Source organism: Equus asinus, chromosome 20 (genome assembly GCF_041296235.1).
Source record: "Equus asinus isolate D_3611 breed Donkey chromosome 20, EquAss-T2T_v2, whole genome shotgun sequence".
Lineage (NCBI taxonomy): Eukaryota > Metazoa > Chordata > Mammalia > Perissodactyla > Equidae > Equus > Equus asinus.
Genome location: NC_091809.1, coordinates 66552531 through 66567513, shown reverse-complemented (window position 1 = coordinate 66567513; position 14983 = coordinate 66552531). Strand labels below are relative to the sequence as shown.

Genomic DNA, 14983 nt, shown 5'->3' with positions numbered 1-14983 from the left:
AAATTTGCATGTTCTGCTCAGGCAGCCCGGGGTTTGCGGATCCTGGGTGTGAACCTACACACAGCTTATCAAGCCATGCTGTGGCAGGCGTCCCACATATAAAATGGAGGAAGATGGGTATGGATGTTAGCTCAGGGGCAGTCTTCCTCAGCAAAAAGAAGAGGATTGGCAGCAGATGTTAGCTCAGGGCTGATCTTCCTCAAAAAAAAAAAAAAAAAAAGTTGCTTTGTCTCTTTCCCAACCCTTTTTCTATATGGGGAATAGTAACTTCTCCGGTCTTCAGCTGTAAAAAGAAAGATGTGGCCTATTTCAGGAATTCTTTACCCGGATTCTGGGCTCGCCCTTGAAATTGCGCCCAGAATTGTAGGCATAGGCATTTTCAGGGAAGTAGGTCTTCTGTTTTCATTGGATTCTCAAAAGGCTTTGTGACTCCCTCCCAAAAGTTGAGACTTACTGATGCAGATCAGCCTTTTCAAACTTTTAAAAACCATGCAGAAAAATAAGAAATAGAAATATTGTTATCCAGCATACACACACTACACAAGTGTAATTGAAACAAAGTTTCATGAAATAATACTTGCCCTTAATCTGAGCAAGACACTCTGGTCCATTCTGTCGTGCTCCAGTCTTTTCATGAAATATGGTGGTTCACCTCACTGGCTTTCATCCCTGCATTCCTGATGGGTCATGACCACAGTTTGAAAATACTGGTGTAGAAGACCTTGATGCGTATTGCCCGCTCTGACATTCTGGGATTACTTCTCTCTGTCCGTTAATATGAGCAGCTAAACTATGTTGCCATTTCCTCAGGATCTGGGAGAACAAAAGAAAGCTTTTCTTTAAAATGGCACACTGATTCCTTGCTCCTACCGGATGTATACCAAAGATCAAAGCTGAGGAAATACTAAGGCACATGTGAGACTTTTTCTTTCTCAGCACCTCCCAGGGGCTCATGTTTCCACTTCCTCCACAAAAAAAGCATATTAGCGCCTATTTGATATAATTCTTTTCTGTAAGACAAACACTGGATGAGTCCTACAAAGAGAGGTGAGAAATACTTCCTTTGTGCCCTCTTAGATTCTGTTCTGGAGGGAGCTACGCCATCTTGAGCACTGACCAGTTCCATTGCGGCCATCTCTGAATTTGTCCTATGGACTTTGAAGAGGCGAGTAAAAATTCTGTAGGGAATGGAATTGCCAGAAGCACACATGGCCTCCATGTGCCTGCAGAAAGTAGAAGCCCCGAGACCCTGTCTGTTTTCCCACAGGAAAGATGTGTAATTTCTTCCTCTCTCCCCAGTGCTCCCCTCAGTCTCTGAGGGCCTTCTCTGCGACTTGTAGAGCAGTCTAACCACTGAACTGTTTCAGAATTGTCAAAAGTAGGGTTAAATTTTGATTATTTGGATTCCTAAGAGGTTAGGGGTTAGGATTTGTAATTCATGGTAAGAACCAGACAGTTTCTTCATCATCTGACAGCAGCATAATTTCAAAGCAGCATCTGATAATATTACTCGAGCCAATTTGAATTGCACAGAGTCAGAGCTGGAAGGCACACTTTGGAAGGAGTCCTAGGGTAGTTGAATTCAGATGCTTTTCTCACAGGGACAAGAATGTCAGTGTCTGCTCTTATGTTCTTATGGGGCCTGCTTTACATATGATTTCTTTTTAACTCCCAACAGGTGTTTATAGGACTCCATAAGGTTATCAGGCTGAAGGTTGTGTCTTGTGTCACTGAACAAGAGTCCTTGCTTTACAGCAACAACTATGCATGTGCAAATAAATTTTTTAAAAGACGTGATTAATATTGACATCGTGTGATTTTTTTGGCTGAAAAATGTTATTTGTCATCCTCAGGTTCCAGTGGAATACCTGTGAAGCTGGCCACAAATCTCTTTGGTTTAGATTTGCCCCAGGACTGGCAGCTGTACCAGTATCATGTGACATATATTCCAGATTTAGAATCTAGAAGGCTGAGAATTGCTCTGCTTTATAGTCATAGGGAACTTTCCAACAAAGCAAAAGCATTCGATGGTGTCATCCTTTTTCTCTCACAAAAGCTAGAAGAAAAGGTATAGTATAGTTAATTTTTTACACACATGCAGACACAGACACACATATATGCATATATTTATACTCGTCCATCTATATTTAAGAGGTTAGCTGATTTTCATGACAGTTGGAATGAGTGTTTCACTCACTCCTGCCCCCTTTCCTGTTCCCATGCCTGAGAGAAAAAAAAGACTTCCTAATTAAGACCTCATCAGTATTGATTTCTTAATTAAGAAGCTGATGGTCTGGCATTTTAAAAATAAGAGCTGTAATACAAACACTGCTTTTTCAACTATTTCTTTTTAGGTAACGTGTCCTTGAAATAGATATCTTTTTTAAACTTTTCCCAAAATAAGCAAGACTTTAAGAAACACCATTTAGCCTGTGGCTTCAAAGCTTTAAATTTACTCTGCTTTTTTTTGCCCCTGCGCAATTGTGCCTGTGTATACAAATAACTTTCCTTCAATCACTGATTCTAAAACTGTCATTTCTTTCATGACTTGTTCTATCATATGAAATATAAGTTATTGATATCACTCTTAAGGATACGTTTTTCATGGTGTGACCATTCAATATGGCAATTTTGTGATTCATATTCTTTTATCCATTTCTTTTACACCTCCAAAATTTTCAGTCCTAAAATAAAGATATTGGTAGTGATGTTTTTATCATATGGTTTGTTCTAAAGCAGTATTAAAATTACTACAAAGCAAAAAGAACCAGTTTTTGTATGAAAAATTAACATAGGACATGGGATTAAAACTTTATGCTCTATTCCTTGGAACGCTTAATCATTTAGTTCAACATTTTGAACAGGATGGTACCAAGAGGATAAATGCAAATTTCTAGACTCCATGTAAATCTCTGTGAATTTCCTCAAGAAATGCATTTCTGAGCACTTGTGGGGTTTTATCCTTTACCCTCAGATTTATAGGAGCTACTTGAGTGATTATTTCATCTGGATATGGAACTTTAAAATTATACTACAGGACTAAATTTAAAGGTGTGGAAAATCTGGATCTGAAATTTAAGAACATTTTTATTCATCATCATAAGTCCTTATTGATCCCTCAATATTTTGTCTTATGACCAGATGTCGATAACATGCTAGTATGGCCTCTTGTGCTTAAATGATATATTTCAAGTTGTTGTTGTCAACAAGAGGATGTAAGATCCTCTTGTTCTTGTAGATACATCTGTAGTAAGTTTGGAAATTTAGATATATTGAAATTCTTATATACTTCCCTTGAATGACCCAGCTTGCTTCAAGGTCCTTGCTTTGTACCTAACCAAAGTGGAGAATTTTTACTCTACAGATGCCAGGAATAAGTTAATATTACTCACTTCTCATTCAAAATGAGCATGTGGTATGTACCACACACCTTCTTATTGTTGGGGATGGAATCTAATGAGGAGGTAGGTGAGTAAAATAGATGGTAAAGACATGGTGTGACAAATCAGGCCCGTTGATTTTATTTCCCAGACACAGATCATGATACTAGGTCTAGATGGAAGAGTGTTGTCTTACTCCTTATCAACATATGAATGACCTGTCACCCAGTGACAGTGAAAAAGAAATGGTAAAAAGAAATAGTGTCCCAATGAAGATATGCTGTTCTCACCGTTTTATTCTGGTCTTAATATTGACTCAGGCTTAATCTTGCATACACTCTCCATCCCCTACACACTTCATAAGATGCTTATCTAAGCTGAAAGAGCTCCTCCACTAATTCATTCCTTGCACTCCCGAATAGTGCCGTTCTAGGAGTCCTGTTCTGCTCCCTCCTAGCCTTCCTCTGTCTTTCAGACACCATCTGTGAATCTGTGGCCAGCACCTGGGTTGTTGTCACTGGTCAAATCTATTTGCCACTCTCTTGCATTCATTCTACACTTACAGAGCCTACTGTGTACCGGGCAGGCTGCTGCCACTATCGCGGAAGCAAGGTTCTTGTTGTCAGAAAAATTTCAGTTTAGTACTGAAGTTGTGCAGTGAAAGGTAGAGTGAAGTAAGTGCCATAACAATACTTAGTTTCATTATGCTAATATTCACTGAGCGCTTACTAGGTGTTAGGTGCTGTGCTGGTTGTCCTCTGGATAAGCCCCAGCACCTCTCTCTTGGGATGAGCAGATCTGTACTTTATGTCCCACCTGCCACCACTGCTACTGGTATCCTACCAGATTACACTTCTTGAGCATTTGTTTTGCCAGGTTCTTTATATGCATCATCTTGTTTAATCCTCTCATCACTCCAGAGAGTTTAAGTATCTTACCCAAAGTCTTCATACAGAGCTTGATGAAAAGAAAGCTCATTCCCAGCAGGATACTTCAGTGGGAGTGATAATTCATTTCTTGGGTAGGATTTGGATCAATGAAGGAGTGGCGATGGGGTCAGGGGGAGATGCCTAGACAGAAGGACTGGAAGGGGCAAAGGCACAATGGTAGAGAGTAAGCGGTTGTTTTAGAAATTTCTGATCGTTCCAGTTTAGCCAGGAAGAAATGGAAGTTGTGGCTCCAAAAGTAAGAGAACTTTAAATGTCCTACTGAGGAATAGGGCCTGTCCTCCATGGACCACTGAAGCCTCTGAGAGAGAATTTCCATGGGAGCTGGCTTAATTACAGTTACTCTGATCACATCCTGTTGAATGTTTGACAGGAGAAAGTGGGAAGATTAGTAAAGTGCCAGTGGAATAATCTGGGCAGGATGTCAAAAGGGGTTGAACGAAGTGCTGCTATGCATGGGGATGAGATCCATGAATTACATCATTTACTCTTCACTACCCTGGACTCACTCCCACTTTAGAGATGAGGAAAGGTCTTACAGAGTTGAAGTAACTTGCTCTATATCACACAGGCTGCCGGAGGCAGGGGACCAGGGTCTGGCCAATTCCAAATCACATGCTCTTGAGCTTTGTGGTAAACAATGGTATTGGAACAGCTGAAATAGATTATTAGAGACATTGCGAGTATAGAGGTGCTAAGATTTGTCAACCAATTAGATAGTGGAAGGAGAAGTGAATGCTTGCTCCGAGGCTAGCAGCCCGGGGACTGGAGGGTGTGGGATCCAATAGCAGACACAGGAAGCAAGGAGGGGTTGGTGTTTGGTAGGGGAGGTGCAGGGGGCGCTGTTGAGTTTGCTCTTAGATGCCCGTTGGGAACGCGGTTCCTGCATAGAGGTCTGAGCCTGGACCATCGCTGCCACCTTTCCCCAACCACTCATGCCAGCATCGTTTGTTGTTTTAAGCCTTTGTCCTGAAATCCCTGCAGCGGTCTGAGCGCTCTTCATCTCTCCTGCCTGCTAGACTTCTCCCAGATGTCGATGAGCTCTTCTGTAGCTCTCCATCTCTGATTTCTGTACAGTTTTATCTGAAGGAAGAAATCACCTAGATGAAATATTTCATCCCCTGTGAAAGGACTCATTTCCCTTTGTTTCCATGCCATGAGGCATTCCTGCCCTACATTCTTGGCTCAGCTGTAGTTAAAGCCACACTTTAACTATAGAAAGTAGGGGTAAAATACCTAAGTGCTTACTAATGAACTGACCTCTGCTAATTTCTTACCCTTCTAAAAAATCCTTGCTCATTGATTTTTATGGGTTGATTTGTTCTTTCTTTTGTTCCAAAACCCTGCACTGAGCCCTTTCTGGTCTAAGAATGTAGTTACATTTAGTTAGGTAGGTGGTATAGAGACCTATTTCTGCATTCACTATATTGTTAGAACGTTGTTCCAGATTATAAGAACCTTAGGGATTTCTCTCGACCTTTCAAAAATTTATAAAATCAGATTTCCTATCTGTTTAAACTTCTACCATTTTCTCCTCTCTCTCCCCACATTTACTTTCCTTCTTGTCTGTCCCCTCTCCTTTGCTTTCTTTCTCTCTTCTTCTCAGCTCTTCTGTTTTATAATAAACCTTTGAGAGGCTGTATTCTGAAATCCATGAACCTGGGATGGGCAGGACAGTCCACTAATAGTCTTCTGGGCTTCCATGAACTGCCTGAAAATGGGTACAGTATGTACATTATTACACTATACGCACATGTGAAATTTTCTTGGGAGAATGCCTATAACTTGCATCAGCCTCTAAAAGTAATTTGTCTCCCATCCTTACCCCCCTTCCCCAAAAAATCAAGAAGCACTGCTCCGGAATTCTCTTTGGATTGAATCTTTGAATCCTGAGTCCGATTTTGATTCTCCTTTAGGAAGTTAGAGAGTAGAGAGATGTGTTGCTTTTCTAGGATTAGCAAGATACAGAGGAAAAAAAACCTTCCAAACATAATGTGTTGATTAGATTATTACTCACATACTAACACCTGCAGTTTTGTTTTTGTTAATGTGTATTAAATTGTGATTGCTTTATCGTATCTACATTCTGCACACTTGGGGCTAATCTGTAGAGTGCATATTAAGTACTTCTTTTCCCAGGTCACAGAATTGTCAAGTGAAACTCGAAGAGGTGAGACTGTAAAGATGACTATCACTCTGACGAGGGAGCTCCCAGCAAGTTCTCCCGTGTGTATCCAGGTCTTCAATATCATCTTCAAAAAGTAAGATGCCTTAAATGTGAATTTAATTTAAGCTAATGATGCCTTTCAGCATAGAGGCTGGGTATTAAAATGATCAACCATTTTGTAGGCAATGTACCAGCAACAATGTCGTCTTTAGGGCAATTTTCCATGTACTTTCACGTACTTGTGCAATAATGTGCACCACAGTCCATCACAGCCTCTGACTGGCACCAGTCGTTATTATCCAGCATCATTTGAGTTGAGACAAAAAGTTAAAGGGTTGCAATGTCTCAGTGGTAGCATGGGGGGGTGCCTTTTTTCTTCTCTTCTTTTTCTGTACCTCCTCCAACCATCCACTCCCAGACTTAACAGTTGAGTATGTCAGGGTTAGTAAACGGAAGGGGGCTTGGGTGGAAATCGATAAAGTACAGATTCCCTAGCCCCTCGCCAGACCCAGTAAACAGAATTTCGTGGGTGGGGCCTGAAAATCTGTTTTTAGCAAGCTTCCCAGGTGACAGGTGGGTCCAGGAAAGCTCGAGTACCACTGTGTTCCATGTTCCTGGTGTGGCTCGGTAAGATAATCTGGTAAAAAATCTGAGATTCGGGCCCTTCGCTCACCGGTGGCCTCTGGAGAGGGTGAGGACGGGAGAGTTTTGGGTTTTGCTGAGTAGGGCACATAGTGGAACTTCCCCCGCACAGACACATCATTTCCTAATTCTAGTCAGACATGTCTTGCTGAGTCTTTAGATTTTATCTCGGCCTCAGCTCAGTGCTGCAGACGCTTACCGAAGCCAGTCTTGCACGTGCCCTTCCGCGAGGGGACTATTTTAAGTCAGCTAACGTTTGGAAGGCGCTCTTCAGTTACAAAGCCCTTCAACTTGTGTTTGATTGTACTTGATCCTCACTCAAGCATTGTGAGGCAGGTACTATTAAAATCCTCATTTTACAGGAGGCTGAGGCTCAGTGACATTTGGTAGCCAGAATCAGGCAGTTGGAATCCCTATTTTCTTTCTCAGAATTCATGTTTCTCCCATGCACTGGGCAGCCTCACATCAGTGATGCGTTAGCTTCCGAAGGTGACCAGGTTAGCTGCTCAGGAGGCAGCCGTGTCATTTGGTAGCACCCAGGGAACTTGAGTAGCATCACTAGAAACAGCTTTCTGACCTCAAAATAGGAAGAGGCCAGAAGAGCCTTCAATCATGGCTTGCTTCTCCCCATCCACACTAACCAGAATGTTCAAACCACTGTCATAATTGGTAAGTGACCACATATTCGTCTTTGTGGTTAAACCCTGACAGATAAAAATAATTCCACTGGTATCATTCTCAAATATGAGAAAGTGATAGCTCTTATATATACAGTCACATGTATATTTAGTATCTAAACCTCCAGTGCTGTAAGAATGAAAGTTCTATACTTTCTGCATATTGTTATCGTTATGTTCAGCATGGGTACACACTTAGAATTACACTGTCATTGACCAATGTTTGCCAAAGATTAAAAAAATGTATACTTGCAGGATCTTGAAAAAGTTGTCCATGTACCAGATTGGACGGAATTTCTATAAACCTTCTGAGCCAGTGGAGATTCCCCAGCACAGGTAGGTTTATTTATGTTTTCTGTTACTCTGAAATTGTTATAATGTGAGCAACGTAATTTACGATGCAATATTATGCCATTATGCTTCCTATGAGAGACTCCATGGTATGAAAAATAATGCATTTTTAAAATTTTCAAGTTTTTTAATAGAATGGCGAATGTCACCATGAACCTGGCAGCCTGTTTTCTGATATTAGTGTGCTGGATCATTATCATAAATCGTAGAAGGAATTCAGACACTGAGTTTCCTGTGTATGACAAGTAATGATGGAAGCAGAATACACATAGTGGGGGCTTGTTTTCTTACTGACAGGAACTTAGCACAGCAGGGCATTGACATGAAATTATTGGGTATGCGGGGGTCAGACGAGCCAACTAAACTACCCTAGTCAAGGATAGAGAATTGGGGGCATTTTCACCCTAAAGTGGGAAGAAGATGCTTCAGGGAGAGTGGGCAGCTATGTCTTGAACTGGTTGTCACTCAGCTCTCCAAAATATGTCGCCAAGCTAAAGACAGAGAGGCAACCAGTAACCCAAAGACAGATACATAAACAGAGGGAGAAGTGCATAAAAGATAGAAAATGGAGCAGGGTGTTTGGCCTTCTGCCAGGTGGAGGAAAAATGGTGAGGTTTCTGTAAGTTAATTAAGTGTGTCAGAGTGGTGTATATAAAGCATCAGATTCATCACTGTCACTTTTCTCTCCATTTGGATTAGAAATTCTCGTAGGGCCGTGGTTGTGCTGAACTGGAGTTGGGGTGCAGTGCATATGCTTGTCCTGAAGGCTGGCTTAGAATCACGGTGACTGGAGTCCACAAAGTATAAACTGAAGTGATTTTTAAAAAATATTTGTTTAGGGGCCAGCCTGGTGGCACAGCAGTGAAGTCTGCACGTTCCACTTTGGCAGCCCTGGGTTCGCCAGTTCAGATCCTGGGTGTGGACCAACGCACTGCTTGTCAAGCCATGCTGAGGTGGTGTCCCACATATAAAGCAGAGGAAGATGGGCACAGATGTTAGCTCAGGACCAGTCTTCCTCAAAAAAAAAAAATTTTTGTTTATTTTCTCATGCTATTTCCATAATTTTTTCTTAGTCAAGACTTCAGTCTCTGGCATTCATAAACGTGGAAAGGAACTGTAGCCTCTGCTGTCTGTGCCTGATATCCCTTACATTGTTTCTTAATAGACTCATTATTAAGTCTGTCCACTGTCCTCACCATTGAATCAGTGTGCTTTTCCGGACCTACTTGTTTTCATGCTGGGACTGTTCTCTCCACAAACATGTTGATCCTACAGCTGTGATTCTCAGCTAGGGGCAGTTTTGCCCCCCAGGGGACATTTGGCAGTGTCTGTAGACGTTTTGGGTTGTCACAGCTTGGGGGCTGCTACTGGCATCTAGTGGGTAGAGGCCAGGGATGCTGCTGGCATCCTGCAATGTACAGGGCAGCCCCCAACAAAGACTTTTCCGGTCCCAAATGTCAGTTGTGCAAGGACTGAGAAACCCTGCTCTAGAGGAAGATACTTTATTCTAAATATATGTTGAAAGACAGCTGGAAATAACTGAAGTTTTTAGTCAGCAACTGGAGGAAGTCAGACTAAAGAAAAAATTATTTCTTAAAAATCTAGAGAATTGGAATATAAAATCATCACTTAAAAATGTGTATCATTTTTCTCTGATAACATTTAAAATATTTATTTGTCAGTTTTTATTCACTTTTCAGTATTTATTTGTTTTTTAAGGTTGTCCCTTTGGCCGGGGTTCGCCGTTTCTGTATCACACTTCGAAAGCAGCCTCCTGTTTAGTGCTGATGTGAGTTACAAAGTCCTCCGGCACGAGACTGTTCTGGAATTCATGGCTGGTCTCTGCCACAGGACTGGCGTGTCTTGCTTTACCCAGACGTGCGAAAGACAGCTGATTGGGCTCATCGTCCTTACCAGGTAAAAGCGTGCATTTAAATAAACTTTTCTGCAGAGAATGAATTATTGGTGATACTGGGGACAGGAATCAGCATCAGGGTCTTGGCCTGATCAGTTCACTCACCTGTCAGTAGACCCAGCCATTCGCCATTGTCTAGAGTTCAGACTTCCTCAAGTGGCGTTCTGGACTGGCCGCAATCTGACGTGGTCCTGCATTATCTGTTACTATATGCCGCCAGCCCCGCCCAGGTCCACCCGATAGTCTGCACTTTGCTGCTTCAGTGCCTCTGCGTGGATTCCCCACCCCTAATTCTGTCTTTTAAATTTCTATTTCCACCGAGCCTAGCTCAAGTGTTACTGCTCTTCTGAAGCTTCCACCTGTCCAACCAGCTAGAGTGATTCAGTTCCCTCCCCTGTGCTGCTCCCATAGCACATTGCTTATAGCCGCCTCTTTACAGCTATTTTATTTCATTTTATAGCATTATCAGCAGCACATTAGGCCCATTTCTCATGCTCTCTATAAGGTTATAAGGTCTTTAAGGCTGAGACCTTTCAAGCCTCTGGGATTGTCTCTATCTAATTTGCCCTCAGTGCACATTGAACTGCATTAAACGTGGGCGGGATTGGTGATTCCCTGAGTACTGGAAAACGCACTGTAGACTGCTGCTGATCCGTGCATGCTTCTTCTGGAGGACCTGCTGACCTTCTTGTAGTCTGGCTTGGAATTTCCACTGCAAGTTGCTTTTTGGGGTTGAATAGGCAGAGAGGTGGGACTGGTTGGATTCCACACTACCTGGGATGAGAAGGCCGCTCCCTTATCCTCCTGTCATGATCAGGACTATTTCAAAGTCACCTTACAATGTACCAAGAGCCCTGGAGAAACCTGATGAGGAGGTTTCTGTCCCCAGGCTGGGGCAGCGTGAGAGGATATTCCAGGCTACACGGCGCTGAAGGGCGCAAGGAGCTTAGAAGGGTCTTAGCCGGCCTGCTTTGCAGTTTTGCTGAGGACAGGCCTGGACGGGAGACGAAGCAGGGTACCAGAACTGCGTCGTTGGTCAGCCTTCTTTCGGTGCTTTTTATCAGAAAAACGATCTGGGAGTTCAGAACATCTGTCTGACAGCAGAAGCGGATGGAAAGTTGGGCCCTTGAACATTTGAGAATGATTTACCTAAAGTTAGTGTGTCTATCAGAGAGGAAAACGGAAAGTCTAATGACTTTCCCACTGGTTTTGTTGGAATACTGAGGTCTTCCTGTTTACTGAAGAGTTCATTAATGCTCTTCTCAGATAAGAGCTGATCATTTTTTAAAAAGTGACTATTTTTGGTTACTGTCTTTCATAATTTCTGAAATTCTGGAGTCTAATGCCTTGAATTAAAAGTATAGTGAAATAGTCACTTATCTTGTATGATTTGGAAAAAAAAATTTTAAGATTTCTTGCATTTGCCAGATACAATAACAAAACCTATCGCATTGATGACATCGACTGGTCCGTGAAGCCCACACACACCTTTCAGAGGCGGGATGGCACTGAGGTCACCTACGTGGATTACTACAAGCAGGTAGACTTTCTTCCTTCATCCTCATCTCCCTTTCTCTTAGCTCAGAGAAGTCTTCCTATTCCTTTCCAGGTCCAACAAGTCCTCCAAACCGTCAGACTGAGTGTGCCTCCTCTGACAGCCTCTGACTTGTTCCGTCCTCTCCATCTCCACTGTCCCTGGCTTGGCTCAGACCCTGATCCTGTTTCCTGCTGTCCTTCTTCCTGTAGTCTGAGTAAGCTCCCTTAAAAGCACATCTGATAATACCACTTACCTGCTTAAAACATTCCCATGGCTCCCTATTGCCTTAGAAGTCAGATCTAAGCTCCTGGGCAGAATTTCCAAGACCTTTTATGATCTGGCTGCTCCTTTCCTCTTGAGCCTCATCTCTTACCACTCCTGTTTCCTTTGTATGTTCTGCTCTCGGACTTTGTGGCCCCTTGAGTCAGTTAGTCCCCTGTGCATTTTCACGCATGTTGCTTTCTCTTCCTGGTCAGCGCTTCACAGCCAGCGAATCACTAAATACCCTTCAAAACACAGCTCAGCCGTCAGCTCTTCGGGGACCCCCACCACGCTCTGCCCAGGGCTCCCTTCCCTGAGCTTAGCTGCATCACATTATCACCGGAACGACGCAAATGGTCTGACTCCATTCCTGAACTTTGAACTCCTTATTTCTGTGTATCCAGGGCTAGCCTAGAGCTTGTACATAGTAGATACTGAAGCATTTATTGATGGAATTTCCTGCTGCCTCTGGGAGCTTGATTCACAGTTATCACCATTACCCTGCCCCCTTCCATCTTCACTTCCTTTTAGAGTCTCCTTTAATGTACAATGATATTCCAGTCTCCAAAGCTCATAGATGGTTTAAGAGACAAACACAAAGCAAAAACCCTTCCTTGACCTTTCCACAACTTTAAGAGAAGCTATTTCCTTTTTCTCCTTAGTAGCTCATTTCTTTAGAAGGTCATCTACCCTGGCTCCAAGCACTTCTTCAATTTTCCCTTTCTGAAGCCTCAGCAGTCTGCTGTCCAGTTCTGCTGCTATGGAGATAGCTGTCTAAAGGTCAGATCCAGCTACATCTTTTTCTAAGGGGCTTTCAGTGGCATTTGACACTAGTGACCACTCCCACCTGGCTGAGCTGCCCTCTTCTGTGTCCCTGGTGGTTCGCCACTACATTTCCGGTTGTTCTTTCTCAGCTCTTTTGATGTTTTCCCCCTTCCTTTCCTCCAAATGTTAAATGCTGTTATTTACCATGGTTCCCTCGTATAGGATCTTTTCTTCAAATTTTGAGGTGGTTCAAATATAGTATTTTTGCCTTGGCCTCATTCCCAAATTACACACTCATCTCCATTTTCAGAACACATTTGCATGAATATCCTGCAGCCATGTCAAACTAACCTAATTTATACTGACTTCATTGTCTTTCCCACTCCCGGTTCTCCTTGGGAGTTCTGCCTCTCAGGAAATCATTTTGCTTCCTGCCTCCTCTTCACCGTCAGTCCCTCATTCAGTTGTCACCAAGATGAGTTCCGCCTCCTTTATCTGTGGATTTCCCCCTGGAACCCATCCCCCTCCCCAGCCCTGTTCACTGCGTTAATGCAGAACCTCCCATGGATTCCTGTCCTGTGGATTTCCTCGAGGATTTATGTCTGCCGGGCCCCAGCTCTCTCCTTGCTTTGATCCTTCATCCTCACTGCCACCAGAGAGATCTTTCTGAAATTCTGCCCAGAAATGTGGTTAGAACATAAGTTCTGGATAAGAAGATCATGGCCCTAGCTGTGTGACCTTGGACAAATCATGAAACCTGGAATGTTGTCTGTGGTGGGGGGGTCATCTGTCTGCCTTCATGGTGCAGTGTAAGCATTGAATGAGATAACAGTGCACACAGAGCTTTTAGCCCAGTGCCTGCACGTTGTGAGCACTGGGTAAACAGTGGAGACCCTGCCCGTCGTCCCAGCCTCCCTTTCTTCGTCTCTAGCGTCACACAGTTTGACCCCTGTCTCACCTTTAAGCCTCGTCTCCTGGGGCATTCCCACCATGCACCCCATGCTGCTCTCACGTGGTCCGCTTGGTGTCTGTCACTAAATGTTCCTCAGCCTTTGCTCATGTTCACCAGACATCTATGCAAAACCCCACGGTGCCTGTCACCTTCTCCACCAGGTAAAATCCCAGCTTCAAGGTCAAATGTCACCTCATGTGCGAAGTCCTCTCTGACTTTGCTTCCTGTCATGCTCACAGAAGAACCAGCTGTTCTCTTCTCTAAGCACTTGCACCACACATCACATTGCTTCTAGAACACATCTTCCTCGTAGAATAGGGATGGCAGTTGGCTAACCCTTGATGCACGGTGCCTAGCAAAGCATCTTGTGCATAAAATGTGCTCCGTGAGTGTTTGTTTATTAAACCCAAAGTTTGTTAAATATTCGAGTTTCTTTCCCGCGTGGTTACATTTGTTTTTACTTGAACAGATGTATTTTAGGACCTGTGACAATCTGAAAAGGGAATCGTGGTAAAATCCCACTCACTTTCTTTGTAATCAGTTGTGGTTTGCTGCATGTATATTGTAATTAGGGAGAAAAAGAAACAAAATTCTGCCAGTTTCTAGCATGCCCTCCTCTCTGTCCCAGGAAAGGAACACTAAATTAGTATGTAGTCAGCTTTCATCGTGATATTGACCTTTGTATTTCTCTATTTTATCTTTCCTTGAAAAATATTTTCAAACGCTAAGAAAATTGGGGCAAGGGAGAGGGTAAAATTCACTGGATGACACAGCTTAGGGGGTAGAGTTCTTGGCCATAGAACACTCTCTTTCTGGAACATGTCCCAGCTTTACTGGAGCCGTTACTCAGGGCTCTTCATCCTCCCACATTTTCTTCAAGGTGCTCTCTGGGGCTCAACCTCCTTCATGAAGGCTTTCCTGATTCACCAGCTATAAATTGTTTCACTACCACCACCAGGGACCTAGTACTGAGTGATGTAACAAGCAGAGGTGCCCAGGTCTTAAGGGATAAGTCCAGGCTGTGCTAATTTCCAGTTATGGGGCCTTGGGAAAGTTTTGTTTAATTTCTCATGTATTTCCTCATCTGTGAAGGGGATGATGATAGTATCTGTCTCATAGGTTTGTTGTTAAGACTAAATAAGGAAAAATGTAAGTGCTTAGCGTGTCATTATTTGTGCTTCTCATCTCCCTTGCTTTGTAGATAATGTAGTTATGTGTCAGGAAGACTGCGCCTCTTTTATCTTTGTATCCACTGCAGTTCCTGGAACATAGTAAGCACACCATGTGTGCTGAATTAATGAAGTCGTGGATAAAAGCTCTCCTTCTACAAAGCCTTCTCCAAGCTTTTTAGCCATAGCATTAGTTGCAATCACCACTTTAAATTGCAAT

The 14983-nt window shown here is 43.0% G+C and overlaps 1 protein-coding gene across 1 annotated transcript in view; it reads left to right on the top strand.

Annotated features, from left to right (window-relative positions):
• Positions 1-14983, top strand: part of PIWIL4 (piwi like RNA-mediated gene silencing 4) — a 36914-nt gene that overhangs the window by 846 nt on the left and 21085 nt on the right. Inside the window, exons 3-7 of the mRNA XM_070490432.1 lie at positions 1854-2068; positions 6467-6588; positions 8069-8149; positions 9884-10081; positions 11508-11619. Of these exons, the coding sequence (XP_070346533.1) occupies positions 1854-2068; positions 6467-6588; positions 8069-8149; positions 9884-10081; positions 11508-11619 (728 nt within the window). The remainder of the gene's footprint in view (positions 1-1853; positions 2069-6466; positions 6589-8068; positions 8150-9883; positions 10082-11507; positions 11620-14983) is intronic.